The sequence below is a fragment of the Ailuropoda melanoleuca genome, chromosome 10, assembly GCF_002007445.2.
Source record: "Ailuropoda melanoleuca isolate Jingjing chromosome 10, ASM200744v2, whole genome shotgun sequence".
NCBI classification, from domain to species: domain Eukaryota; kingdom Metazoa; phylum Chordata; class Mammalia; order Carnivora; family Ursidae; genus Ailuropoda; species Ailuropoda melanoleuca.
This window is the reverse complement of record NC_048227.1, coordinates 52,452,421-52,477,664: the sequence shown is the minus strand read 5'-3', so window position 1 is coordinate 52,477,664 and position 25,244 is coordinate 52,452,421. Positions and strand designations below refer to the sequence as shown.

At 33.7% G+C, this 25,244-nt stretch overlaps 1 protein-coding gene across 8 annotated transcripts in view; it reads right to left on the bottom strand.

Moving 5' to 3' along the window:
* The window catches only part of GRIK2 (glutamate ionotropic receptor kainate type subunit 2), a 659,372-nt gene that overhangs the window by 330,163 nt on the left and 303,965 nt on the right, over positions 1-25,244 (bottom strand). For all 8 annotated transcript variants that reach the window (XM_034670902.1, XM_034670905.1, XM_034670899.1 and 5 more), the window contains 2 exons: positions 19,343-19,396; positions 15,950-16,123 (listed from right to left, as the gene is read on the bottom strand). In XM_034670902.1, the coding sequence (XP_034526793.1) occupies positions 15,950-16,123; positions 19,343-19,396 (228 nt within the window). The remainder of the gene's footprint in view (positions 1-15,949; positions 16,124-19,342; positions 19,397-25,244) is intronic.

Sequence of the window (25,244 nt, the reverse complement as noted above, 5' to 3'; positions counted from 1 at the left end):
TGATAGAACAAAGACAAGAAAATTCAGCTTTTATTATAAGAGATCAGAAACAAAACATGATAAATCTCTCTCTGGGTGGTGCCTTCATGGTGTTCATCTTTGAACTAAAAACAAAAATCAAAGCCTGAAGCACATTCACTGATTCATAGCTGAGTCATTTATGGGGCAATACAGAGCTACTAAAGATCACAGAAAGATATTCTGTCCAGCTGTGTTCCTGTGGGTATGTGTTGATGAAGGCAAAATATCGAATACAATACCAGCAAGAAGATTAGAATTCTGCATGTCCCCTTACATATTTCCTAACACTGTTGATGTATTCTGTATCACTGCACTTCTTAAAGAATTTATTTTAAATAACTCATTAAAGACACAAAAACAATGCCATTTTAAAAACTGTATGTTCAATATTTAATATTTAAAAAGCATCAGAGCAGATGGAGAAATTAATTGCTATGCAAAATATTTTTTACCACATTTAACTTTGTCATTTGCTGGCAATTATAAATGATTACTGTCTTACATTGGTAGCATATTAAAGCAGTGAATTCTTACTTTAACTGTCACTGGCCTTGTTTTTCATACAATTTGATACATTTACCAAACATATGTTTCCTTCAATTTGTCACCACATGAAACATATGTACACTGTTCATAAAGATTTTTCTATTCCTTCTGAAGTAATATTGTTCTATTATACAAAGAGATGGACATAAAAAGAAAATGTCCTACCAACCAATGACTAGTTAAGTCCAATACTCATTTGTAAAATCCCTCCAGGGCTTTCACTGCCTTTTGATCAAAATCCAAATTTACATGTCCTTCAAAGACCTAAATCACAAATCTTTCTGTTCTTCTATCATTTTCTCTCTTATTCCAAATTATTTAGCACACAAATCAACTCAACTTGCCTGTTTCCATTTCAGGGATTTTGCACTTGTTCCTTCTGCCTAGATGTTCTGACAAATCTTTGCATGGCTACCTATTCCTCATTATTTGGACCTATCTCACACATCAGCTCCTGGCAACTAGCTAAAGAGCCTTACCCATCCCTAATCATTCTCTATCTTCCTACTCTAACTAGTTTTAACTTATTCTTCTATTTACCAAATAGAAGATAAATTCCATCTTTACCACTACATCTCTAAACCAAGAACAGTGCCTAACACACAGCAGATTTTTTAAAATGTTAGTTTAACTTTAAGAAAACATCATGCAAACTATATACCATATGATCCCATTCCTAAAGAAATATGTACAAGGGCACAAAAATTAATAAAAATAAATGCATGGATGACCTCTTTTCTAAAGCAACCAAAACTAACATTTGGTCAGTTAATTAAGATGGTTGGTTAAAGCATATATACTTTAAAAGTTTTATTTTAAAGTAAACATCTAACTGTAAATCTATCCCTAAATATATTAATGTAGAGCCAAGACCCTTTCCGTGGGTCCGCTGCTTAGAATCCCTCTCCCGTTTTGCATAAGCCCCAAACATAATGGATTAGCCATGATTTTCAGCTTTGGTTTCTTTCAATTGAAAGAAGAATAAAGAGACTTGCAACACAAACTATGTGCAGAATCTACCTTTTAGAGCTGTCTTGCTCACACCAATACAAAAAAATATATATTTCTAAATGGCTTGCCTTTGCCAAGTTTTTCAATGTAATCAACTTAGTTTTCATGGAAAAATTCTGATTTACCTTTGTATTTCATTATTTTAGGCAATATTTAACTGAATTATGTCATTAATAAATACAAGCATAAACTGGTTTTGGAAGAATCATTACTGACCCTTTTAAATAATATATAACCATGAGAGAGAAATACAGAAACTTGATAGAGTAGGCTGCTGGCAGTGAATTCTCAGGCTGCTATGGACATTAGTTAGTTTATTTTAAACAGTGAATAGAGAGCGAGCTTTGGTAACTCTTATGAATCAGTTAAGGGAAAGTAGGTTAAGAGGGGTTCTACTAGTTCCTAAAATGTTAGTTGTCATTCTCTTGACTTGTCATGTTAATAAATAGAAAATTTTAATTTTCCTCCACAATTTTTTTAGTTTACAAGTCTTCTACAGTATCATCCATACAAAACAATTTAAATAATATTAAATATTCATGATACTTTTAAAAGTGCCCAAATGAGTAACATCCATTTTTACCTTATTGTTATTTTAATTATTTCCAATTTACCTAAAATGAAATTGTAGTCTAGCAGACTCTCAAATCTAGAAAACTATGCATGGTTTTTGTCAGTTAAATTTATGTGCACCTTCCTTAGGGGCTAGAGAAGTTCATATTTTAAAGGTATTTCACCGTCTTTAATTCTTCACTTATTCATTTCCCCTTCCCTTTGATAAAGTTAAAGGATTTGGAAAGAGGAATAAGTATTTAAAACCTGAGAATGGAGTCTGAGAAGTTGATTTTTAAAAACATTTAGCAGGAGTAATATTTTCCTTGAAAGACAGCACCAGAATTCAAATGAACATCTCTTTTCCCAAGGCATACTCCCAAGAGCCAGGACACATTTGGTGGAGCCTCAGGCTACTCAGGTAAAACTGCAGAGAAACAAAGGCACTAAAGGATGCAATTATTCCTTAACCAATATTCAATATGGCTTAAATTTTCTCACTTTCAGGGTTGCTTAGTCTAGGGGGACAAATAGGTTGGCTAGATCTTTTTCTATGAAGGGTTGTAAACATACACCCATCAGATCTGGGATGTTCCCCTCTGTTCCTGACAAGGAAACTAAGACATTACTGCAATGAGAAACAATATTCCAGCTTCCAGCTTTTTGCCAGACCCCTCTTCTTTTAGTTATCCTCATCATCTCAAATCTTATGTGTCTATCATCAACACCCTCCCCTTTCCAAGGCACCTCCTCCTTCAGATGGTCCCATTTTTATTAAAAACATTAGTGTCTTCCCAGTTACCAAAGCTGGAAAGTTCAAAGGCCTCTCTTGTCTCATTCTCCTTTCCCATCTCAAAAAAGTCTCCCTATTCAATCATTCCTTTGAGCCCTCTCTGCTCTACTTCCAGTCACTATTATACTGTAGGCTTGAATTACAGCTTCCTGCCTCCATTGGAGTGAGTCTAATGCACCTACACAGAGTCACCAGACGAGACTTTCTGGGGGAGCGTGGAGCAGGAAGAGCCCAAGCTATCAAATGAAAAAAGGCCTAGACATAAAGCTCAGCTCCACCTTCTGATCTGAATGTCCTTGGACAATGTACTATACATATTTGAACCTCAGTTCCATCATCTGTAAAGTGAGAAATAATATTCACCTTGTAGCATTTTTGTGATCATCATAAGTAATGTAAGGCAAGTATATCTTTATATGACTACCACAAATGGCATAATGTTTAGTAAAGAGTGGATACACAATAAATGCTATTACTTTTATTGCACTCTTCTATTCTAAAACATTTAATAATGTCTTCTCATTCTCCTCTTTCAACATGGCCTTCCTGTTCTCATCTAGTCCTATTCAAAATACTATTTATTTTATGTTTGAGTTCACATTCAAGATCCAGCTCAAGCACTACCTCCTCCAAAATTCTTTTCCTAATCACAACAAACTGTCACATTCTTATACACTGTAGTCAATGTGCCCAGTACTTGGTGATGCTGAAATAATAAGAACAGTCAAAATAAATAATAAGATTATTCTTACTCCAATATAGAGCTATACTGGAAGATAGAAACATCAAATTATCTCAGTATAGGTTTTTTTTGTTCTGAAGAGATCCGTCAAAATGACCTCATTTNCCAAAATTCTTTTCCTAATCACAACAAACTGTCACATTCTTATACACTGTAGTCAATGTGCCCAGTACTTGGTGATGCTGAAATAATAAGAACAGTCAAAATAATAATAAGATTATTCTTACTCCAATATAGAGCTATACTGGAAGATAGAAACATCAAATTATCTCAGTATAGGTTTTTTTTTGTTCTGAAGAGATCCGTCAAAATGACCTCATTTATTCACTTGAGTAGGTGAGTGCTAACTTTGCACCATCTCTGTGGTGGCCATAGCAGCCATGAATTTGGTTCTACAGAGACTGCTCTTTCTTCCTTAGTATCAGGGGCTTGAGAGTTGGTGGGAGGTGATGGAACATTTGCAAAAGGGTCAAGGAACTCCTTGGAGAACAAGAGTCAAGACCGCGATTATACAGAATGCCCCAGGTGAGAGACGGCACAGTTTAGACAAGGCCTGNCAAAAGGGTCAAGGAACTCCTTGGAGAACAAGAGTCAAGACCGCGATTATACAGAATGCCCCAGGTGAGAGATGGCACAGTTTAGACANAAGACCGCGATTATACAGAATGCCCCAGGTGAGAGACGGCACAGTTTAGACAAGGCCTGAGAGAACCAGGAAGGGCTGGGTCTGCAAACAGCCTGGGACTGATGTGGGGCTCCTGACTCAGCCACACTGGCATGATGGGCATTCTCCCAGGTGCACATTTGTTGTGTAAACGAAATCACTAGGTAACTGAAAGCTGGAACAGTGGGCATCCAGGCCAATTTGAGAATGAATTTGAGCCCTAGCCACAGTGCTGAGTGACCAGACAGAATGTGGAGAAACAATTGACAAAAATAGCCTCTAACACCAGAGGCCACAGAAGCATGGGTACATAGACATGACCATCTGCCTGCCACATTTTCAGCAGATATGCCAGGACCCTGTGTCTGACAGCAGTGCCAGGACTGCAGTACCACTTTTTAGAGTGCTTCAGACCTGGGAGCAGCTATGGATTCTCTGGCTGGAATATGCTATGTTTAAGTGGAGCATCCTACAACGGAACCCTGGTCCCACCAACTGGCCTGATCAACATGATCGTGTCTCTAAGTTTCTTGAACTTATCACAGGATGGTGGATTTTTGACCATGTCCAGTGAGGAGGGAACTATAAAGAAAGAGAACTGCTCTTCCTGTCAATTTGGGCACCTAACATTCTTAAACGGTGATGTTATGTGAAATTGCAATTACGTCCTAAACAAAATGTGGGTAAACTCCCAGCTAGTCACTGTTTTCTACATATATTCCTTATTACATGTCAGTGGTTTTTATGATTATTTAAAGATTTTTTTGCTTCCCTTATTAAATTGATAATTCATCATGTTAATATATATATTTTTTCTTATCATCCATATGATCTAATACCACACATTGCATATAATAGGTGTTCAATAAATATTTGGAGAATGAATTAATGAGTAACAATATGCAAGGATTTTTCATGAAGGATTGATCTGGTACCATTTCAACATCTGTGTCTGTTTAATAACTTTGCTTTTCCCTTCTGGTTCAATTTGGTCACAGGGTATTCTGAAGATTAATGAATAAAATATTTATGAACTCTTTTAGAAAAGCAAATGAAAGATCAACATAATATTTCCTCTCTGCATAATAAAGAAAGAGAATTCCTAATATCCTTTAGGCAAATTCACCTTAAAACTCATTTCATTTTGTCTGAAATATTCTTTTGATTTATTAATGTGGATTTAAAGAGTACTGGCCAAGCGTATCTTGGATATTGGTGCATCAGAGTAGGTCTTTGACCATTTCTTAAAACTTTATATCACAAAACTGCATAGGCTACACTTTAAAAAAAAATTGTCTTTCTAATGTAAATATAGTTACTTATGTACCAGTGTTATAAACTAATATCAACAATTTAATAGTAAAACTAACAATGATTCTTGTTCATTCATTCACTTAACCTCATCCATTGCATCAGAGTAAGCAACTACCTATTCTAAGCACACATATTTGTATGCTTATTCACTTGTCATATTTGTATAAACAGGGTATCATAAGACTTTAAGAAAGATAAACTTTACCCTGCACAGAAATATCACTTATGCTAAAAGGCAGAAATGAGATTTGCCTTGATGTAAATGGATACCATTTTTGGAGGATTTGCTATGTGCCAGACACTGTCTTTGAGCAGAATCAAAGTTATGTATTTAATTTTCACAGCGATACCTTGATGTAGGCATTACTATCTCCACTAAATAGATGAGGTGATTGAGGCTCAGAGATGCTAAGTAATTAGCAGAAGTTTATAAAGGAAGTAATAAGTAGATCTCAATTTCAATAGTCAGATGATTCTGATTCCAAAGTTCTTGCTCTAAGATGGAAATAGATTTAACAGTCTTTGATAACTGACATAAAAAAAATATATGAGCAAAAATCCAACCTTTAATTATATACCAAAAAGCCATCTTTTTAATCTAAAAAAGAAGGGGCCTGACATTGGGAGGAAATAAATGACACATACAAACAGAAGTTTTTGTAAACTTCTAACTACATTTAAAAACTTGTTCAGTAGGGATATGTCACTCTAATAGTACATTTCAAATTATTGTGATTGGGCACATTTTTTAAAAAGATGACTAGATTCAAGTACTAAGTAGATTCTGTATGAATTTTCCGAAGTTTTCTATGTCGATTAAACATCAAATACATACACACACACATCTACTATGGTGTTAACGCATACAAGAGATATGCGTTCCAACAAATGATGTTGAAATAATACGAATGAATTTCTTTTTTCTATGTAATCTCTATCCGCAACATGGGGCTCAAACTCACGACCCTGAGCCCAACAGTCGCATGCGCTACTAACTGAGCCAGCCCGGCACCCCCATGATTGAATTAATTAAATAATAAGTACCACATCAAAATTTGTTCTATATTTGGAAGGCACCAGGAGATTAAGAGGAATCAATAATATAATTTATAATTATAAAAATACAGGTATATGTTATATGTTAATTCATTATCCCTTTCAATCTTTAGGACAACACACTAAAATTTATTTATTATTTCTATTTGACAAGTGAGGCCCAAAGAGGTTAAGTATCTTGCCTAAAGTAACAGCATTGGAAAGTGTTGAAAATGGGATTCAGATGCTGGCTTCTGATCCCTATTTATTAATTTAATTTATTTGGGAAGAAAACAGGACTGTTTAGTAGACCAACTATTCACCAGCTCACCCCAAATTGGTGTGAAACCCTATACATTAAAGTTGAAGAAGAAACAAAGAATGTAACATTTTTTGCTGGTTTCTAATTCATCGTGCCTAACTTTGACCTCTGGATACTTAAGGATTCCTTTATATTTGCTTCAGACTATAGAACAGGGATCTTCCTTTATATGTAATCTACTTATTCTATGTACCTGTATCTATAAAATGAGGATTATAACTGCCCCATGATGTTGTCATGAGGCAATAACAGTACTAGGAGGCAGTAAGCGTTAAATACATTTCACAGTTAGGTCATTTTAAAGTAGAGATTGTCTATACAAAAGGTAACCTGCATAAGGAGCCAGATTCAAAGTTTATATACAAAGCCATTGTTTGGATCAAACTTCCTAGGGCTATTATACATTCGAAGGCCCTTAATATTCACACTTCATATATGTGTATGCTCCTACTTCTAATAACAGAGTCAGATAATTCTTGGATTAAGCAGGCAAGAACATTTATGTATTGGTAAGATACAGAAGTAGGTAATTTAAAAACAAAAAAGGAAATGGGGCGCCTAGGTGGCGCAGTCGTTAAGCTCTGCCTTCGGCTCAGGGCATGATCCCAGCATTCTGGGATCGAGTCCCACATGGGGCTCCTCCACTGGGAGCCTGCTTCTTCCTCTCCCACTCCCCCTGCTTGTGTTCCCTCTCTCGCAGGCTATCTATGTCAAATAAATAAATAAAATCTTTAAAAAAAAAAAAAGGAAAACATCTACTGTTGTATATATTTACATTAAAAAACTCAATTATGATTGTTTATTATATATAACAAATTTCATTATATACCATGTTCTTGATTTATTTGCAATATTCTCTAGCTATCTTAATAATTCTTCTGAAATTGAGCATGACAAAACAAGCTGAAATTTGTTATAAATCAAGTAGTGAAGAAGGCAAATTTGTTAAAATTTGGCAGACAGTAATACTGAGTCCAAAATTAACAATATCTACAGTTAAATATGTTGCATGTTTATACATATTTTTATAGTTGAGTTTATATTTTAATAAAAAATCTATCAAAATCTTATATATATTTAGTGTCCTGAGGACATATATTATAAATGCTAATTTTCCTAATAATATTATGGCCACTAACATTGTCTTTCTAGTAAATAAATAAGGATATAGCTTACCTTTCATGATAGTATATAAAAGTAATATAAATCTAAATAAATCTAAATAACAAACATTATATACTTTTATATATTTGTTTTTATATAAAAATGTATATAAATATAAGTATTTAAATGGAAACTTCTGTTATTATTTATTATTTAAAAATTTGAGTGCCTGCGTGGCTCAGTCAGAGGAGCATGCAACTTTGATCTAAGGGTCACATGAGTTCAAGCCCCATGTTGGGCGTAGAGATAATAAATTAATAAATAAATAAACTTTAAAAAAATTAAAAATGCATTTTATTTAAAGACTATAGTGAGGACAAGATAACTTTTATCTGGTATTATGTTTCAATATTTTTTAACATAAATTCCAAAATTATAAAAATAATAAAATTGCTAAAATAAATTTCTAAAATTATGAATAAAATGGAATAATACAAAACACCATAGTTTTGATAGTACTTATCACGCCTTGTCAGTCCATTCCCTATTTCCAAATACAGAATGTAGCTTAGCTCTGTGTATTTTATTCTGAAGGTAAACAGTCAAAAGACATGTTTTGTACATTTTAGAAATAGATCCACTCTTTCTTTTTATTTTAGAAATAGCCTATAAAAAGAAAGTACTATGGTTTATAGCAATTGTTAATCTTTCTTAGCCAGAATTTCTGTAGTTCATTATGAAACTGTATCTGAGTAATATTTCTTGTTATTTAAATGCCTCAGTGCCATCTCTTACTCTCTGTTTTTAAATAATTTCAAGCACCTGACTTTAACTATTCTGAATTACTATATGTTAAATGAGTACATTTATAAATGTCTATTAATTAGCTGATATGCAAAAATTTTATCCCACTTTTTCTCCCCTTGTTTCCTAATCCATTTTCCTCTAATCCAAGAGAATGGAACATTGTGTCAAACTTGTTGTTAGCCCCTTCTAACCTGAGTGCCTGCTCTAGTAAAAGACTCTATTGCTTACTTTCTTAACCACCTTGTATTCCCTTTTAATTGTGCCCTGCACTTACTTTACTTTCATCATCTGTGATTGGTTATATCTATATGTAACTATATGGCCATTAAATACAAAATTTCTAAGGGAAATTGTGAACAGAAATGTATAAATCCATTACAAGTGTCTATTGCATGATCTTAGATGAGTGCTTTACAGGTAAATTTTGCTTTTGAGGGTAGAAGAGGTAAAAAAAAAAGTCTCCCGATTCAACCTTCCTTTTTCCAAGTGAAAAGTTTAAAAATTGCCCTAAAAAATAACATGATTATGAAGGAAATGATTCATTGCAACTGCCATTTTTCATGTAAGGAACAATTACTTAAAATGGAAATTCCAACTCTTTATCAGCTTTAGATAAATGCTGATTATTTAATCTGTCAGTGAGCAAGGCAATTAAATGGAATGTTGTATGTTAATGAAACAATGGAGGTTGTTAGGTCATTTCAATTATTTATATTCAGATTTAACTTGCAGCCTAGTACATCATGGAAGATTAATAGGTATATAAAGTGAAGGAATATAGTGCCATTCTGTTATTCATGCTACAAACTCCATGTCCTTGTACTCTTTATTAAATCAATCATATACAAATGTAATAAGTGTTGTGCTTATGACTTCATAACATACTCTGAAATATCTTACACAAATACTTCTGTCATATTTGATTATGATATAGACTCCTAAATATTTCTTCTGTGGTAAAGACAAGAATAAAACTAGCAGTTATGTTGATAAATATTGTGAAATGTTATACATTTTTCAGCAAAATACTAAGAAATTATGCAAAACTCCTGGTAAATATATGTTTGTCTCTTACCATCACAAAATAAAATAGAAAACAGGGAATTGTAACAATTTTGAAGGAAGACTTAGGAAACTAAATCAATCGAAGAAACACAAAATTGGGAAGAAGTCAACAATTAAAGTTTGAATATGATTTTTGTACTACTAAGATGTGCGATGTGACCAGTAAGACACTATCTTCTAATTTTGTCAATTCCCTAAGATCTGTGAGGAAATAGATGTGTTATCTTCATCACCAAATTCTGAGTGCCTGGTATCAAGTCTGGAGTACACGGCATACACACAATTAAAATTGATCAAAGAAAAAGTAATTAATTAATCATTTTGCTACTTTTTATATCTTTGGTGTTTTAGTGGGGTATAAGATAAATAAAGTCAACATTTTCAAAATGTCTCTATTGATTAAAAAGTGGAGAGTTAGTTTGATTCACTGTCTGGCAAAGTCTTATATTCTCTTTTCAATGGAATCGAAGAAAATAGCTCCAGCTAATTAAGAAGACGGTGGCAAGGACAGGCTTATAGTTCCAGGAGTAAATGAAAGCCTGCCTGGTCATACTTTATTTCTCCTTGATTCTATTTCCTAAAGGTAAATCTTTGTACAGTAGCAGAGTGATCACTAGTGCCCTCTCAGTACATAAGCTAACTCCCTGTCGTGAATTGGGTATACAAAATTTATCTTTGAAGTTAATCAAATGATGAAAGAAATTATAAAATTTCTGGGCTATGGTCTGCTGTTACAGAAAAATAATTTTTAAGAGGACATTGGAACTTAAATACATAAAAACTCATCTCTCATAAACATTTTCACTTTTTTGTAAAGGACAAGAGAAACTCCTTTTCTAACTCACTAAACTTGCACTATTTAATGAAAAGTGTTTCTAAGCTTTTGCCTTTTAAGATATTTGCCTAACAAATATTTGACACTAGCCTAATTGCATTTTCCAAATGATTAGATAACTTGACAACAAAGTGTAAGTACATAAATTTAAAAAAAATCTCTCCAGAACGTATTTGGGAAAATGAGAGAACCTAGTGATTAGAACACAGATGTAATGTGATTAAAATAAATTAACGCACATATTTATTCAGTCAGACAGTCCCTCCTTCATTATGAACACCCTCATAATGCATTCACTTTGCACCAGGCACTTAACTAGGTCAGGGCCTTCAAGGATGATGAAACCTAGGTCTTACCTCCAGCGAGCTACAGTCTTTTGGAAAAGAGACATGAAAACAAAACTACCAGTATTAAACTTTAACATGCGGTTAAACAAAACGTGCACAAATGAAAGAGCACACAGGTAAAATCACAAAAAAGGTAACAGGTGACCTGAAAATTAGAGCACAAGTGGGAATATGCCATGCATTTCAGACAGTGGAAACAGCCTGCACTGAAATGAGGAGGACACAGTACTGTGGTGAAATAGGTGGCTTCAAAGAGCAGGCAGCAGGCAAATAGGAGACTGGACAAGCAGGAGAAGCCAGATCATGGACAGCCTTGTAGGCTTAGCAAGTGGATACAAATTTTATCCAGTAAATGACAAGGAGTCATTAGCAATGTTCATATAGAAAGAAGGTAAGCATAGAGGAGGGATGTTAGGAGTGGGACTTCAGGAAGGAGACTATTACAACAGCCAGAGGAGAGATCATGAGGTCCTTAACTGAAGCATGGGTCTGGGGGTGAAAGAAGAATGTAGTGAAGAAAAATACTGAGCCAGTAGACTTGAAAGTGTTTGATGACTGACTGATGGATGTGAAGAGAGGGGGAAGGAAATGGAGACAGCAATTGGCATCCAGAGTTTATATTTCCAAAATAGCAACCTCCCTGTAGGCATCCAAATAATATAGCCAAACACCACAATCATTATCGACTTGTGTTTTAAATTTACCTATCAAGGAATATGTGTGGTGTTACATATCAATATAAGAAAAAATGGTACTTTTAAACTACCAGATAAAGTACAGGTCCATTAGTATTAATATGCATGGGTGTAATGGAGGAACTGGGAAACATTTCTAGGACATAGCTAGATTGCTTAAAACTGACCTTGAGGTATTTCTACTGGATTTCGTTCTCTTGAATTGAGATGATTGCAAACTCAGTATATCAATAATAAATACAACATCGTCAGCTCTGATGGATTCAAAAAAGGGAATCCCTCCCCTTGGGAACTGTGCCTGGAAAAGGCAGACATCTGGGCAGAAGACTAGGAGCTATGTCATCTGATCATACAGTAAAGAACAGTGGTAATATCCACTTAGGGGACTTCCATACTCCCAGGAGCATGGAAACATATATATGTTTATACGCAGCAGATAATGCACAGTAATAAAAGGGTTTTATAGTAAGGGCTTGTGTCTGGGGAGGAGTCTAGCACACTGACTGGATAGCAGCGTGCAGGCACTGGGGAAAGCATGAGAAAGGTGACGTCGTGAGTTAGAAAAAAAACCCTTATTTGTGAAGGAAGGGGGTTGGGCTTTTTTAACTTCCTCCTTAAAGAGATTGGGCTTGTATGTAATGTGCAACTTGGTCTCTTGGTTGGATTTATTCCAAATGGAGATAAAAATTTTACTGAGCTAATGACATTAATATATTTATTATGATGACCCCAAACCATAGAAGAAACCACAAGTACAGGAGAAATGGTCTTGTATTCAATAGTCATTTAGCAGACAAACACTTAACCCAGGGGTCAGTTAAGATGCTAACTCAACCAGAAAAATTCTTATGTATCCAATTCATTGTTTCCTTTTATAGCTCAACATGAAGGAAGAATGTGAAAGTCTAAGCACTATGATCTTACATACTGACAAATGACTATGATACTGATAATAATAGGTCTTGCTCCAAGCACCAGAGACTTTGCTGATAATCCCATTTCTTTATGGTACCATCGGGAGAAAAAAGAACAAGAGATATAAACACTGAGATCTCATGAATTCACTGAAGGGACTGTTGCCAACACTACAATGCCAGGCTATAATTCTTTTCTTTTCTAACTAGACTCCTCTTAATTTCCTGACTCCATTCATGGTGGAAATAACCTATTAATTCCTTTTCTTAAACATTTAATGACTGGGAAAATGCTTACAATATGATCTTAAATGAAAAAGAAAAATAATACTCATGCAAGGCATAAATATAGCAACATTTTTATACAAATTCTATGTTGGTTTTATTTTTATAATAATCATGTGCTATTTTATAATTAAGAATTAATGGTTTATAATGAAAATACTTTGCATATAATATTTTCTTTCATTATATAATATTATATAATGAGAAGATTTTGAAAGATATTATCATTTTCCAAAAGAAAAAATTTTAAAAGTGATCAATCTGTATCAATTTTTAAGACATTTTTATTTTAACAGCAAACTTCATGTCTACTTCCAAAATAGTTTGTGCTCCATGCTCTATTCATAAATAAAATAAATAGCCAGTACACATTTTTAGATAAGAAATATTATTTGAAAAGTGCTCATACAAGTAAATTTATCTTCAGCTCATTATTTTAAAAATGTTCTCACTTTTAAATCTCATCTCGAGTTTTCTGGTGAAATCTTTATATTTTGCAGTAACTTAAAAATATACAAATGAAGAGGTAATTATCTCTTATATGTGAACATTTTCATTTTTTAAATTTAATATGCCACTTGGAAAGCACTTCATGCCTGTAACAAAGGTAAGAGTGTTGTCATTGAATATTCTTCTAAGATTTCAAAATCTGTTCTATAAACAATGCACAGAACTTTCAATAAATAGGCTAATTTTCTCATTTTCTTATCAGTGCATTTTTATTCCATCATTCATCCACTCCTACTAAATCACCTGCCAGTTTAGAAGGACAGAATTGAGGAGGAATGGACTCATGGCTAGGGGAAAAAACAAAAAACAAACCCAAACCTGTATTCCTCCTAACACCTTGTGTTTTTGTTCCATCTACTGAAGGTTAATTCCAAGAGCCCTCCCTAGACAAGAAATTAATAACCTCTGCTTTGTACTTATCTGTCTTTCAATAGTTTCTATAAGCTACTTAGAAGTTAGCACTTTGTTTCAGGGGATGACTTGTAGCGTCATACAGGGAATCGTATAGAAATGCAGAGAATACCTAAGTAAAGTTGGATAATTTTTGTGGTTTTGATATATAAAGGAGAACAGTAATCCTTGGAAGTATTAGTAGAAGTCTTAGAGTTAAGTGCTAAGTAAAAGTGTTAATATTGTCATGAAACCTATTGATTTACTTTTCTTAAAATCATTCAAAAATGGTTTAGAGTAACAAATAATAAGATATTTATCCTGAAATTAAAGAATGATAAAGACAGCTAGAAAACATATATTGAAAAGTATATATACATGATTAAAATAATAATGAATAGTACATATTTTATTTTAGAAAATAACATTTCTTTATAAAGTTCCAAAAGTTTAATTCAACATCTTCACACTGAGAATAAAGCATAATATTTGTAATTTTTTAAGGTTGCATTTTGTTTTTAATCTGGATATACTTTAGAGAAAAAAAATCTTTAAAGTTATTTAGATATTTTCCTCTCACTAAAGTTTCTCAAATATACCTTAGGTTAATACCAAAATACTAGAGCTAGTCAACAATCTATTTTTATACAAAAGAATACAATTTCCCTCATATTATATCTTTTAAAAAAATTCATGTGGGTAGAAGACATTTTCAAATTCTAAGAGGTTGTTTTTCTCACTAAAAGAAAACAAATGCCTTTTTTTTTTCCATTAGAAGTTTGGTACCACCAAGGCAGCTATGATTTCAGTCTCTATGAAGATACTCAATTTGTATGACTGAATCTATTTTTAAGGAAAAAATAATGGAACTTTTCCTTTATTTTGTTACAACATTAAAAACACACTTTGAACCTCTATTGAAGTAACTAATGGAAAAATTATTATCATAATAGAAAAAGCTTTCCACACATAGGATAGAGATTGTTATGCTTACAAAATTTCCATTTAGACAGATACTTAATAAAAGCAGGTTGTAATGACCTAGGAAATGTAAATATTGCCAAAATGCTTAGCTATTTCCTAAAATGTAGCAATAATTTGGTCTATAGAAAACAGATTAATGAGAATCTATCAGACATTTATAATTTGCTTAAATAGTATGGTATAAAAACAGTATAGTATAAACCTACCTGGTCTTATAAGGTGGTTAGTACCTACTTTTGGCTATTGAGCACTTGAAATGTGACTAGTCTGAATTAATATGTATGGTGTCAAAGACAACTTTCAAAGATAGTAGTTTCAAATAATAGTAGTTTTAATATAATCAGTTAAGTAAAATAAATTAATAACATTTATTTTTACTTGTTTTTTGTTTTACATTTTTTAACAGAGATGTCAGAAAATTTTAAATTTTATATGTGTCTTCCATTAGGTTTTCATTGGCAGCAGTGGTATAAACAGCTAAACTTATACCAGAATGTACCCTCTTTTATAGTTTCTGCATTAATCCAGTTTCTACGTTTAAACAAGGACTTGAAAGTAACAAGTGTGATTATTGGTTAGTCTTAAGCCTTAAAGAGTGAATAACTCAAAGGAGATTTTTGTATGATGTAGGTCATCCATATGACATCACAAACCAACAGTATAAGGAATAATCATGTATCGGTAGTTAAGATCAAAAGTATAACTATCAGGTTAACATCTTCTTCTCAGGCTCTAATTTATCCTAATATGGCACTCATTAATCTTAGAGAAATCCCTACATTGTAGTTTTCTAGCAATAGTTGTAATGTCTTTTGAGATATACTTGTATAAAAGTACAAATTTGCCACATAAAATTAATTTAGGAAATCGTTAGTAGAATTATTTGCAACAGTAGTTCTGATATCATGCCTTTAATGTCAAACAGTTAAACCCAAGTTTGTATATGGAAGATTTAACAATTTATGCAAATTACTTAGAAACACACAAACTAATCTGTAAGTGGGAATTCATACCGTCATAAATCCATCCAGCAAACCTGAATCGGGTTTTGGTGGAGCTTGCAACCGTTCCATCGACCACTTTTCAATGATGGAGGAGACTTGTGTATTTTCTGTATTTAGTATTCTGAACCCTGTCATGTTAACACCACTGTATCTGTAGGGCTCTACATCAAGAGCAAAGAGATCCTGAAAGACAAATTTCTTTGTTTTAGTATCAATAGAGTATATTCACAGACATGGATAATTAAAATAGTCAATTAGTCTTACTTCCCTTAGAATGGTTAACATGATTGTTTCTCAAATGATGTTAAACATCACAAATCACCAAGATTCAAATAGACTATTTTTATGTTTTTCCAATGCAAACATGCATATTCTAGATAAATATGCATGTACATATCAAAATTCTAATTATACCAATGGAGCAACAGACTTTTCTGTAACCTACACTTAAGATTTGCATAAGCTTTCTTCTCCATGTTAAAGATAGCTTGCCCTTAAATTTTATGCATTATGGGTTTGTTTTTTTTTTTAACTTACTAGGTTTTATTCTATGCCCTGCTTCCTTGACTGGTTACTGCTACTTTTTAATTTTGTCATATATATATATATATATATATATATATATATATATTAAGAAACAGTTCATGAAATATGAACATTCTAACTAATGAAAATTATATTAAAGCTGAGGGCAAAAAAACTGGCCTTTTTTGTTATGGAACCCTTGGAGTTCCTATTTTTTATACCTTACCCAACAAGTTCACCATAGGGAACCCTTTAGATTTTGGTTGTGGGTTCCAGGTGTAGTGAATGCCCTGGCTTTGCCTTTTGGTTTTCCCAGGAGAGAGGAGGCCAAAGCATCCAGAGGAGTTGTATGTCACCATAAGAACATGCAGCATGTGGAACTCCTGCCCTCTTTCAAGTTGGCATTAACTAACTCTCAGATCTTACAGACAATATTGGGAACCAGAGCGAAAGTAATGCCATTGTTCCTGTGAGGTCTGTCTTGGATTTATACAGCTACATAAACTACAATATAGAAGTAAAATTCAGTGGAGAGCAGATGATACTGGTCTGAACTGTGCTCTGTGCTGTGAAAAATATGAGGGAGTTTTAGGTTTTTATTTTCAATATTTGCAGTCTAGCCAAGGAGACACTCACTCACACACACTAAGGGGCAAAAGAGTAGAAGCGATAAGTGCAAGGAGTCAGAAGCAAGACAAATAACTTTCAATTTTTGTAGTCAAGAATAACTTCATAGAGCAGATGGGATCTAAGCTTCCATTAAAGAATGGCCAGGCTTTTGATAGGCAAAAGGAAAAAGGATGTCACTCAAAGTGTCAGGAAAGGCACAAAAATTAGAAAACATAAAACTTATTCAGGAGACTGAGCTAGATCAGTTTTGCTGTAAAAGAGGATTGATGAAGGACAAGAGCATCAAAAGAAAATAGGAAAGTTAGCTTAAAATCAAACTAAAACCAAGGCCTTCAATTATAGGCTAATGAGTTCTATATATCCTAAACTACTTAAAAATTTTTTTCTTATTAAGAGATACTTTTGATTCCTCTAAAATCTTATGATTATGGTGGAACTGAGTTGTAACTGCATTGAAATAGAATTTGCTGATGAGTAAAGGCTTCCAATCCCTCCCCTCCAGCCTATCACTAAGTTTCCTACTGGCTGTAAAAAGTGACCTGGTAGGAAGTAATACCTCTATTAGAGTGAATGGTAGTATACCAGTAAAATACAAACTACTGTGTGAAGAATCTCTATTGGAGGAGAGTTGTTTTACAGGAAGCTACTGTAATTTGAAATTACTACAATTACTGTAGTAATTTGATCTGGTAGCTTTAAGACTCCTAAAATCAAGGAGACCAATCAGAATACGTCTGAGTTAACAGAAAGCATTGGTTAGACTGGTCATTGTGGGAATGGAGATTCATGCTAGAGACAGTATGGAGGAAAAAACAGTTGAATTTTGGTGATGATGTAGGAGTTAGACAATGGAAGCTTTGAAGGAAGTCAGAGGGGGTCAATTTAGAGGACAATACATTAACGTTTAAATAATTTGAAATTAATATGACAACAGTTAGACTTGTTCTGTAATGTAGCAGTATATAATAACTCAGAAATATTACAAAGGGACATTTAGATTTCATTTCAACGAAGGTAATAATTGAAGCTCTGAATACATACCAGTTCTGAGGAAATCACTGAAGTGGAAAAAGGACAATAGAGTGTAGGCTCAAACTTGGAGATACTCTCATACTTGGGTCAACAAGGCAATAAAGGGGAACAAAATATGCCACCCCCAAATATACCACTTGAGCATGTGGATTACTTTGATCTGAAGGCAATCAAGACCCAGTAAACTCGAAAAACTTTAATGTCTGCCTTAACTACCTAAAAGAATTTATGTAGGGGGCCAGTACCAGAAAAAGAAGCTATTACTAGAGATAACTTTTTTATCTGAAAGAGCTTTCTGCATGGCAGGGCAAACTTCTAATTACCAAATATCTGCTCTTCTTATCGTTTTGTGAATTACCCTCCTCCCCTTTGAAGCCCCAGGCCCTCATCCCATTCCTTAGCTCAATTACGTGACCTGACCTTGAATCTCATATCTTTGGGGCGCCTTACATATGAAATTAAATTTGTTTTTTTCTCCCATTAATCTGTTTTATGTCAATTTAATTATTAGACCAGCCAAAGAACCTAGAAGGGAAGAAGGACAAATTTTCTACCCCTACAGCAGGGAAAAATTAATGACAGAGACAGACAGTCGTTTCACAAAAGGAAAATCAGGGTAACATATTAGTAAAGAAATAGAACTAAGAGTAAGTAGGTTTGACAGAAGGGTAAGATCATATTTTCATGCATATTTAAGAAAAAATTGCGTGAAGGGTATGTAAAGACAAACGATAAAGGTAACATTCAATTTGCTAATTTTAAATTAAGTCAGACTGACTTTTAAAAATCCAACTAAACATAGGCAAAAACAGGATAGAATATTTAGTCTACTGAAAGAGCAGTTTCAATGAATCTGTTTTTTGTAAAGTAAATAGAACTGAGATAACAACAAAAAAATGTGCGCTTTTCTAAAACACTGATTTCTCAGCAAACTAATTTTAAAATCTATTATGTTCTGAAAGTTCTTTAAAGCAATATATAAATAAGATATATTTTGAATTGATATCTGAAATAATATTATTTCAAAATCATCAGCTTCCCACCAAAAATTATTCCCCATGAGGATTAATTCCTCTTGAGTTTTATCAAAATAAAATCAGTGATAACTACAAAGGTGCTAGTCATTATTTTTCACTCAAAAACCCATTTTCCATACTGAAAAGTCATAATAATAACATTTAGAGCATTAACTTTATGCTTTAATAAGTTACTTACCAGAGTGGTAAAGATATAATGATAATATTCTGTCATCATTCCCATAGCTAATGCCTAGGAAGTAAAAAATTTAAAAAAAACATTAATATTTAAGGTACACATTATGAAATTTGTCAATAATAAAATAGTAGGATGTAATGAAGAATCTGACTATAATATTCAGGTTACATTAAAACTGGGTCAAACTAAATCTTTTCTCCATAGTTAAGGAAGATTAGTGGTTACTGAAGGAATTTCTGAACCAATTCTCTTGATAGAAAAGCCATTAGTTGAAAGTTTCCAAATGTAAAGGCTATGGCTTTACATATTAAAGGAGGTGTTAAATTTGACACAAACCTGAAATTAGCACATCTTAGTTCATTATATTTGTAATGTCTCTACTACAAATACCCTAATGAGGAACGCCTTTTGACAGATCACTTTTATTCAATTAGGAAAAAAATGCTATAAAGTCCAAAGCCAGTAGGAATTTTTTTTTAGCACTTTAGAGACTTTCCTTAGCATTGATGAAGCAACTGTAAATCACCACTGCTATTCCAAAAGTACAAAGAAATGTTTTTTACTTTTACTAATAGACCAGTTGCAAATTACTATTTTATTTCATACTTCTACAGTCCTTGTCAATTTTAGATTATCAATCTTTAAATATGGACTTTCGGATTAGAACTTCCAGTCACAGAACTGTCAATTTGTCCCCTGAAAATGAGAACACTTTTGAAATAGCTGTTTATCAATGAACAGTAGTTGGTGATGATGATTGAAAAATGATGCATTTTTGAGCTGAATGAAGAGCTCTTAGTAGGAAACAAGTATTCTCAGGTTCACCTAATACTCTTCCATAAAACACTAGCTACACAAATTCATTTGCTAAATAGCTGCCCCAGCTCTACTCTATGTATCCTGTGCTCACAGGTAGGTGTTAACCAATTAGTTAAAATAAATCTGTATATCTAGAAGTGGGTTGTTCAGTTAAGAAAGAATAGCTATTTGTGAAAATTTTTGGAACATATAAAATATACTTTTAAAAGGGAGGAACATTTGTTAATGAAAGGCAGCAGCAAAGAGTTAAACAGAAAAAAGGAATTTAGAAATTGTGACATTGGGATTTAGAATAAGAGTACATATTTGGTCTTCATTGGTGAAGTGCCCCCCTGCCCCAACACACGCCCCGTGGTATTGCATGCACAACACATAGGAACCATATTATCAAATCATATTTCCTGAATGGACAAAGATTGTATGAGCCAGTAACACTCTGATGAAGTCTGAATCTTAAAATAAGAGAAAATTTCTCTTATTAGATAAAGGTTTATAAGATTATCTTTGTAGAAGGTATTCTTTGTTTCTGATGGATATGCACCAAAGGTTTCTCAACTCCAGCACTGTGCAATGACAGCTCAGCATTATCCTTGTCAATAGTTTTTATTTTATCAACTGAACAGGTATAGAGATATAAAGATAACTAAAAGAAACAGTGATTCAGATGTACAACTATAAACAGCACACAATGCCTAAAATGTGTTAAGTACTATTCTAAGCATATTGCATATTTTAATCAGTTTAAGCCTTGTAGAGGCTGAAGGCAAGCAGACCCAAGATGGGTCACTTTGGCATGAACAATATTCTGAGCTGAAGACAACGGAAATCCTCTGGGCTCAAGAGAAACTTTTGCCCCTCCCTTAATTACATAGAAAAATTTAAATTGGGGATCTTTCCCAGAATAAGGGTTATTAACAGAGATAAATTTTATCTGAGTGACCCATCAGAATGGCAGGACAAACTTCTAATTACCAAACATCTGCTCTTCTTATCGCCCTATAAATTGCATTTTTTCCTCTGAAGTCCCTCTTCTCCTTAGTTCAGCATGACATATATAACTCATTTTGCCAGACTGTCTTTGCAATTTCCATGTCCGTGTGGATTCCCTAAATGTATGGTATTAAATTTGCTTTTCTCCTGTTAATCTCTCTCATGTCAATTTGATTCTTAGTCCAGCTAGAAGGACCCTTGAAGGGGAAGGAATTCTTGCTTCCTGACAGCCTCATTAAAAACCTTATGAGGTAGGTCCTATTATTACACTTATGTTATAGGTAGGAAAGTAGGAGAGAATAAGAATGAATAAACTGGCCAACAAATTGAGATAGTGGATAAACCTGAACTCTAGGTCTCTAACTCTTGAAGTTTGGACATAATATGCCATTTTATAAAATGGTATATTTTATATTCCCAAAGATGTAGATCCATTATAGGATCTATATAATCTTTAAAATTTTTGCCTGTTTTTTTCCTTGATAGTTTGAAACCTCAAGTATCTCAAGCCAGTACTGAAAATTGTGTTCTGGAGGGAAGGATGGAAGGGGTTAAGGAGATGGTGGTAGGGAGAGTGGTTTGCTTCTGACATGGGTATTCTGCTCTAGCCACGGGTCTCTTCATCACCCTGCAAAGAAATCTGTAGGGGATAACTGAGGACTGCTTATGCCTTTCATTGACCTTCTTCAGCCTTTGATTCTGAAAACAAGAATCAATTATGGACTATGATATGTGCTCAAAATAGAAAAGGGTAGTTATTTTTGATTGAGTACCTACACTGTAACATCAACAAAAATGGACAACAGGGATACTCCCTTGAAAGATAAATTAATAATTTCCAGTGCTATTGAAAAAGAACTTTGTAGAATTTAGACAACAGGCTTGAGCAATGGAAACCTGATGAAGGCAAAGTGTCCCACAGTAATGATTACCAGGATGAATACAGATAGCCCCAACAGGCAACTCACCTCAAGATATCCATAGGCCCTAACTGACCAATGGGATACTTACAACTAGGCATAGTTATCAACAAAGGGAAAATTCCATATGTTGCCATACCTCCTCACCTTCCTTATTTAAAAATAACTTCCACCCACTACCTCATAGCAAACAGCCTCTCTTTTGCTGTTCTGCCCGCCATTCCCTTACGGTATATTCAATAAACTTCTGTCTCCTTCGTTCTGGCTTAGGTGAATTATTTTCACTGCCTACCCCCACCCACACCACTGGCTTCCAACCAGTTGTTGCCCCACATTTGGGGCCCCCATCCCATCTGGAAAGACACCACATTTAAACACTACGAGCTTGTTCTGGATGTTTTTTAAATTATAACATGTATGTCTTGCCACTGTTTTTAAATGAACTGTATGCACACTCCAAACCACATTAATAATAAAATTAATATCTTCTTGTGTATAAATAATTATGAGAGTAGCCACAATAGGAAAATTGGATATACAATAGAAAAACCGGTTGTACTGTATTATCCCTCCTGGAAAGAAGTACCACAGATTCATTATTCCAAATTCAAAATATTATTAGAAATTCCCAACATTTAACTAGTGTAGTGTTAACAATGGCATATGACAAACTAACACATCTAGGCATGTAATTTGCAGTTTATCCTTCAGGTTATATCCAGAAGTTACATTGCTCAAAGCTAACAACTGAAGAGATGAACTTTATACACATTTCTTAAAATTTAATTTAATTTTCTTTTTGCTGCTGTGGGAGTTTATTTGAATCTGATTTTACATTTTTCCAATATAAAAAATTTTTATTTCACCCTCTCTAATCCAGACTTTCAAGGTCTTAATAATACTTTTTCTCTGTGATAGAATGACCTTGTGAGGCTTAATTGCAGACCATCTTGACCCTGCCATAGGGAATTCTCTGACAAATTTGGATGGAGGAGGAATCTTTTGTTATTAAGGCATGTATACCAATTAGTACAAAGAGCCAGTCCCAAGCTTCACGCACTTTCAAAGCTTTCAGGGAAGAAAACTTCAAATTCTCTTTTGTTCAATATTTAGGAAAAGCTCACTTAGTTTAAATAAATAAAACAGTGAAACAAATAAGGCTAACCTGATAAACCGATCCGTATTTCTGGATACTTCTAATATTTGTTAGATTAAGCCAGACAAGCTGAAAGCCCATCTATGCCTGCTCTCCAAGTCTTATACCATCTCTTTGGACTTCTGTCATTAACCAATGTTGAGAAATCTCAGAGAAATTTCATAAATCATAAAATAGAGTCCTATTAAATGGACTGCTTCATTTATAAGAAGGAAGCTATTTGCTTTCTTCTTGGATTGGTTTCTAGAATAACTGAGATCCATATGTGGAACAAATACCATATATGTGGTTTGTTAGTGTTACAGAATCTAAAAACATACATTCTGCGTAATAATGTTACTCTGAATTCATCTTAACTATCATATTATCATTTTACCTTTGCTCTGATTGTTCATCTACTAAAATTATTAACTTTTTCTGCTGTATTTATTTAATTTTTTTTTAAGATTATTTATTTATTTATTTGAGAGAGAGAGAAAGAGAGTGTGCAGAGGGAAAGGGAGAAGCATGCTCCCCAGTGAGCAGGGAGCCTGACTCTAGGCAGGGCTCCACCCCAGGACCCAGAGATCATGACCTGAGCTGAAGGGAGATGCTTAACTGACTGAGCCACCTAGGCGCCCCTGTATATATTTTAAATATTATCTTAATTGTGTTTTCATTTTGCAAACAGAGTAGTTTACATATAAGAAAACAATTATAAAATAATGGATATATCAAATAGAAGGCAGAATGGCAATTCTATTATTAAGGTTGATGGGTACTATAACCTCCCAGATATGCAAAATAAGTCAGTTACTCTAGGGACAAGACAACTGATCATTTACATACTTGCTGGAAGCCTAGAGAAAACCTACTAAAGCTCTGTCACTGACAAATTGTAGAGTGCTACTCACTCTGGGCATAAAGGAAAGCTCTCCTTTCCAAGCCTATATATTTTAAATATGACCAAGAATTGTTTTTGGTATATATGAAAAACAAATCCCTATTCTAGATTTCACTGCTTACTTTATTGCATCATTTTATTCACTACCAAAAAAACCCAAGGAACAAAAACACACCCAAATTTCATATGCTTTACTATCCAAATATAACACTAGAGCAATTTTCCAAATCCAATTAAAGATTTTACTGTAGTGAAACCAACATTCATATTGGAAGATTAGACAAACATCTGCTTAATAAACTAACCATGTTATAACAGGCATTTACTGTTGATAGTTATATTTTATGGGATATAATTTGACATCTGAATCTGTATAATTCTCCAGTAGAGATATTTTATCTTATACACGAGAGGTTTTAGGACAGTTGACTAATCCCAAGCCACTGTGATATCAGACAGTATGTATAAAAGAACTTAAAAAACAAAGCCCAAAAGCCTTGAGTCCAAATCTAGACTTTATTACATAGTAAGTATATGGGCTCATACTAGCCATTTAACCCCCAACATCCATGTCTTGCCTCATCTGTAATATATAGGAGAATAATAATTGCTGCTTTGCAGTGTGCTGTTAGGTTGGATTAGTGGAGAAGCGACATTAAAAGATTTCACTGCTATGAATTATTTCATTTGATCGATTTAGTATTATCTTTTCAGTCAGACAATGCTTTATTCTGAAATGAATACTTAACATCACTAAGTGAAATATGAATCTCTCTGTTTTTCTTGCTGCTGGTCATTGATCAAGTTACTCAATCTTTCAAAGACTAACTTTCTTCAACGCTGAAGTGGAGATAGTCTCTACTTCATGGGGTCACAGTCATGATTAAATAAGATCTAATGTGTAAGGCATCTCCTAGAAGATGCCAGCTAAATAGCAAATCTTTTTTCTCTTTTTTCAATGGGTTGATTGCAATAGTTGAGATGCTCAATCATTGACTCTCAGTTTTTTCCTTCATTTCAGTACAAAATAGAAATATCTACCTCAATAACCAACATTCATGATACCAAACAGCTTTGTAGCCACTTGAAAGTAACCTCAGAACTTCAAACAATGTGTTCTTAAGACCATCGATA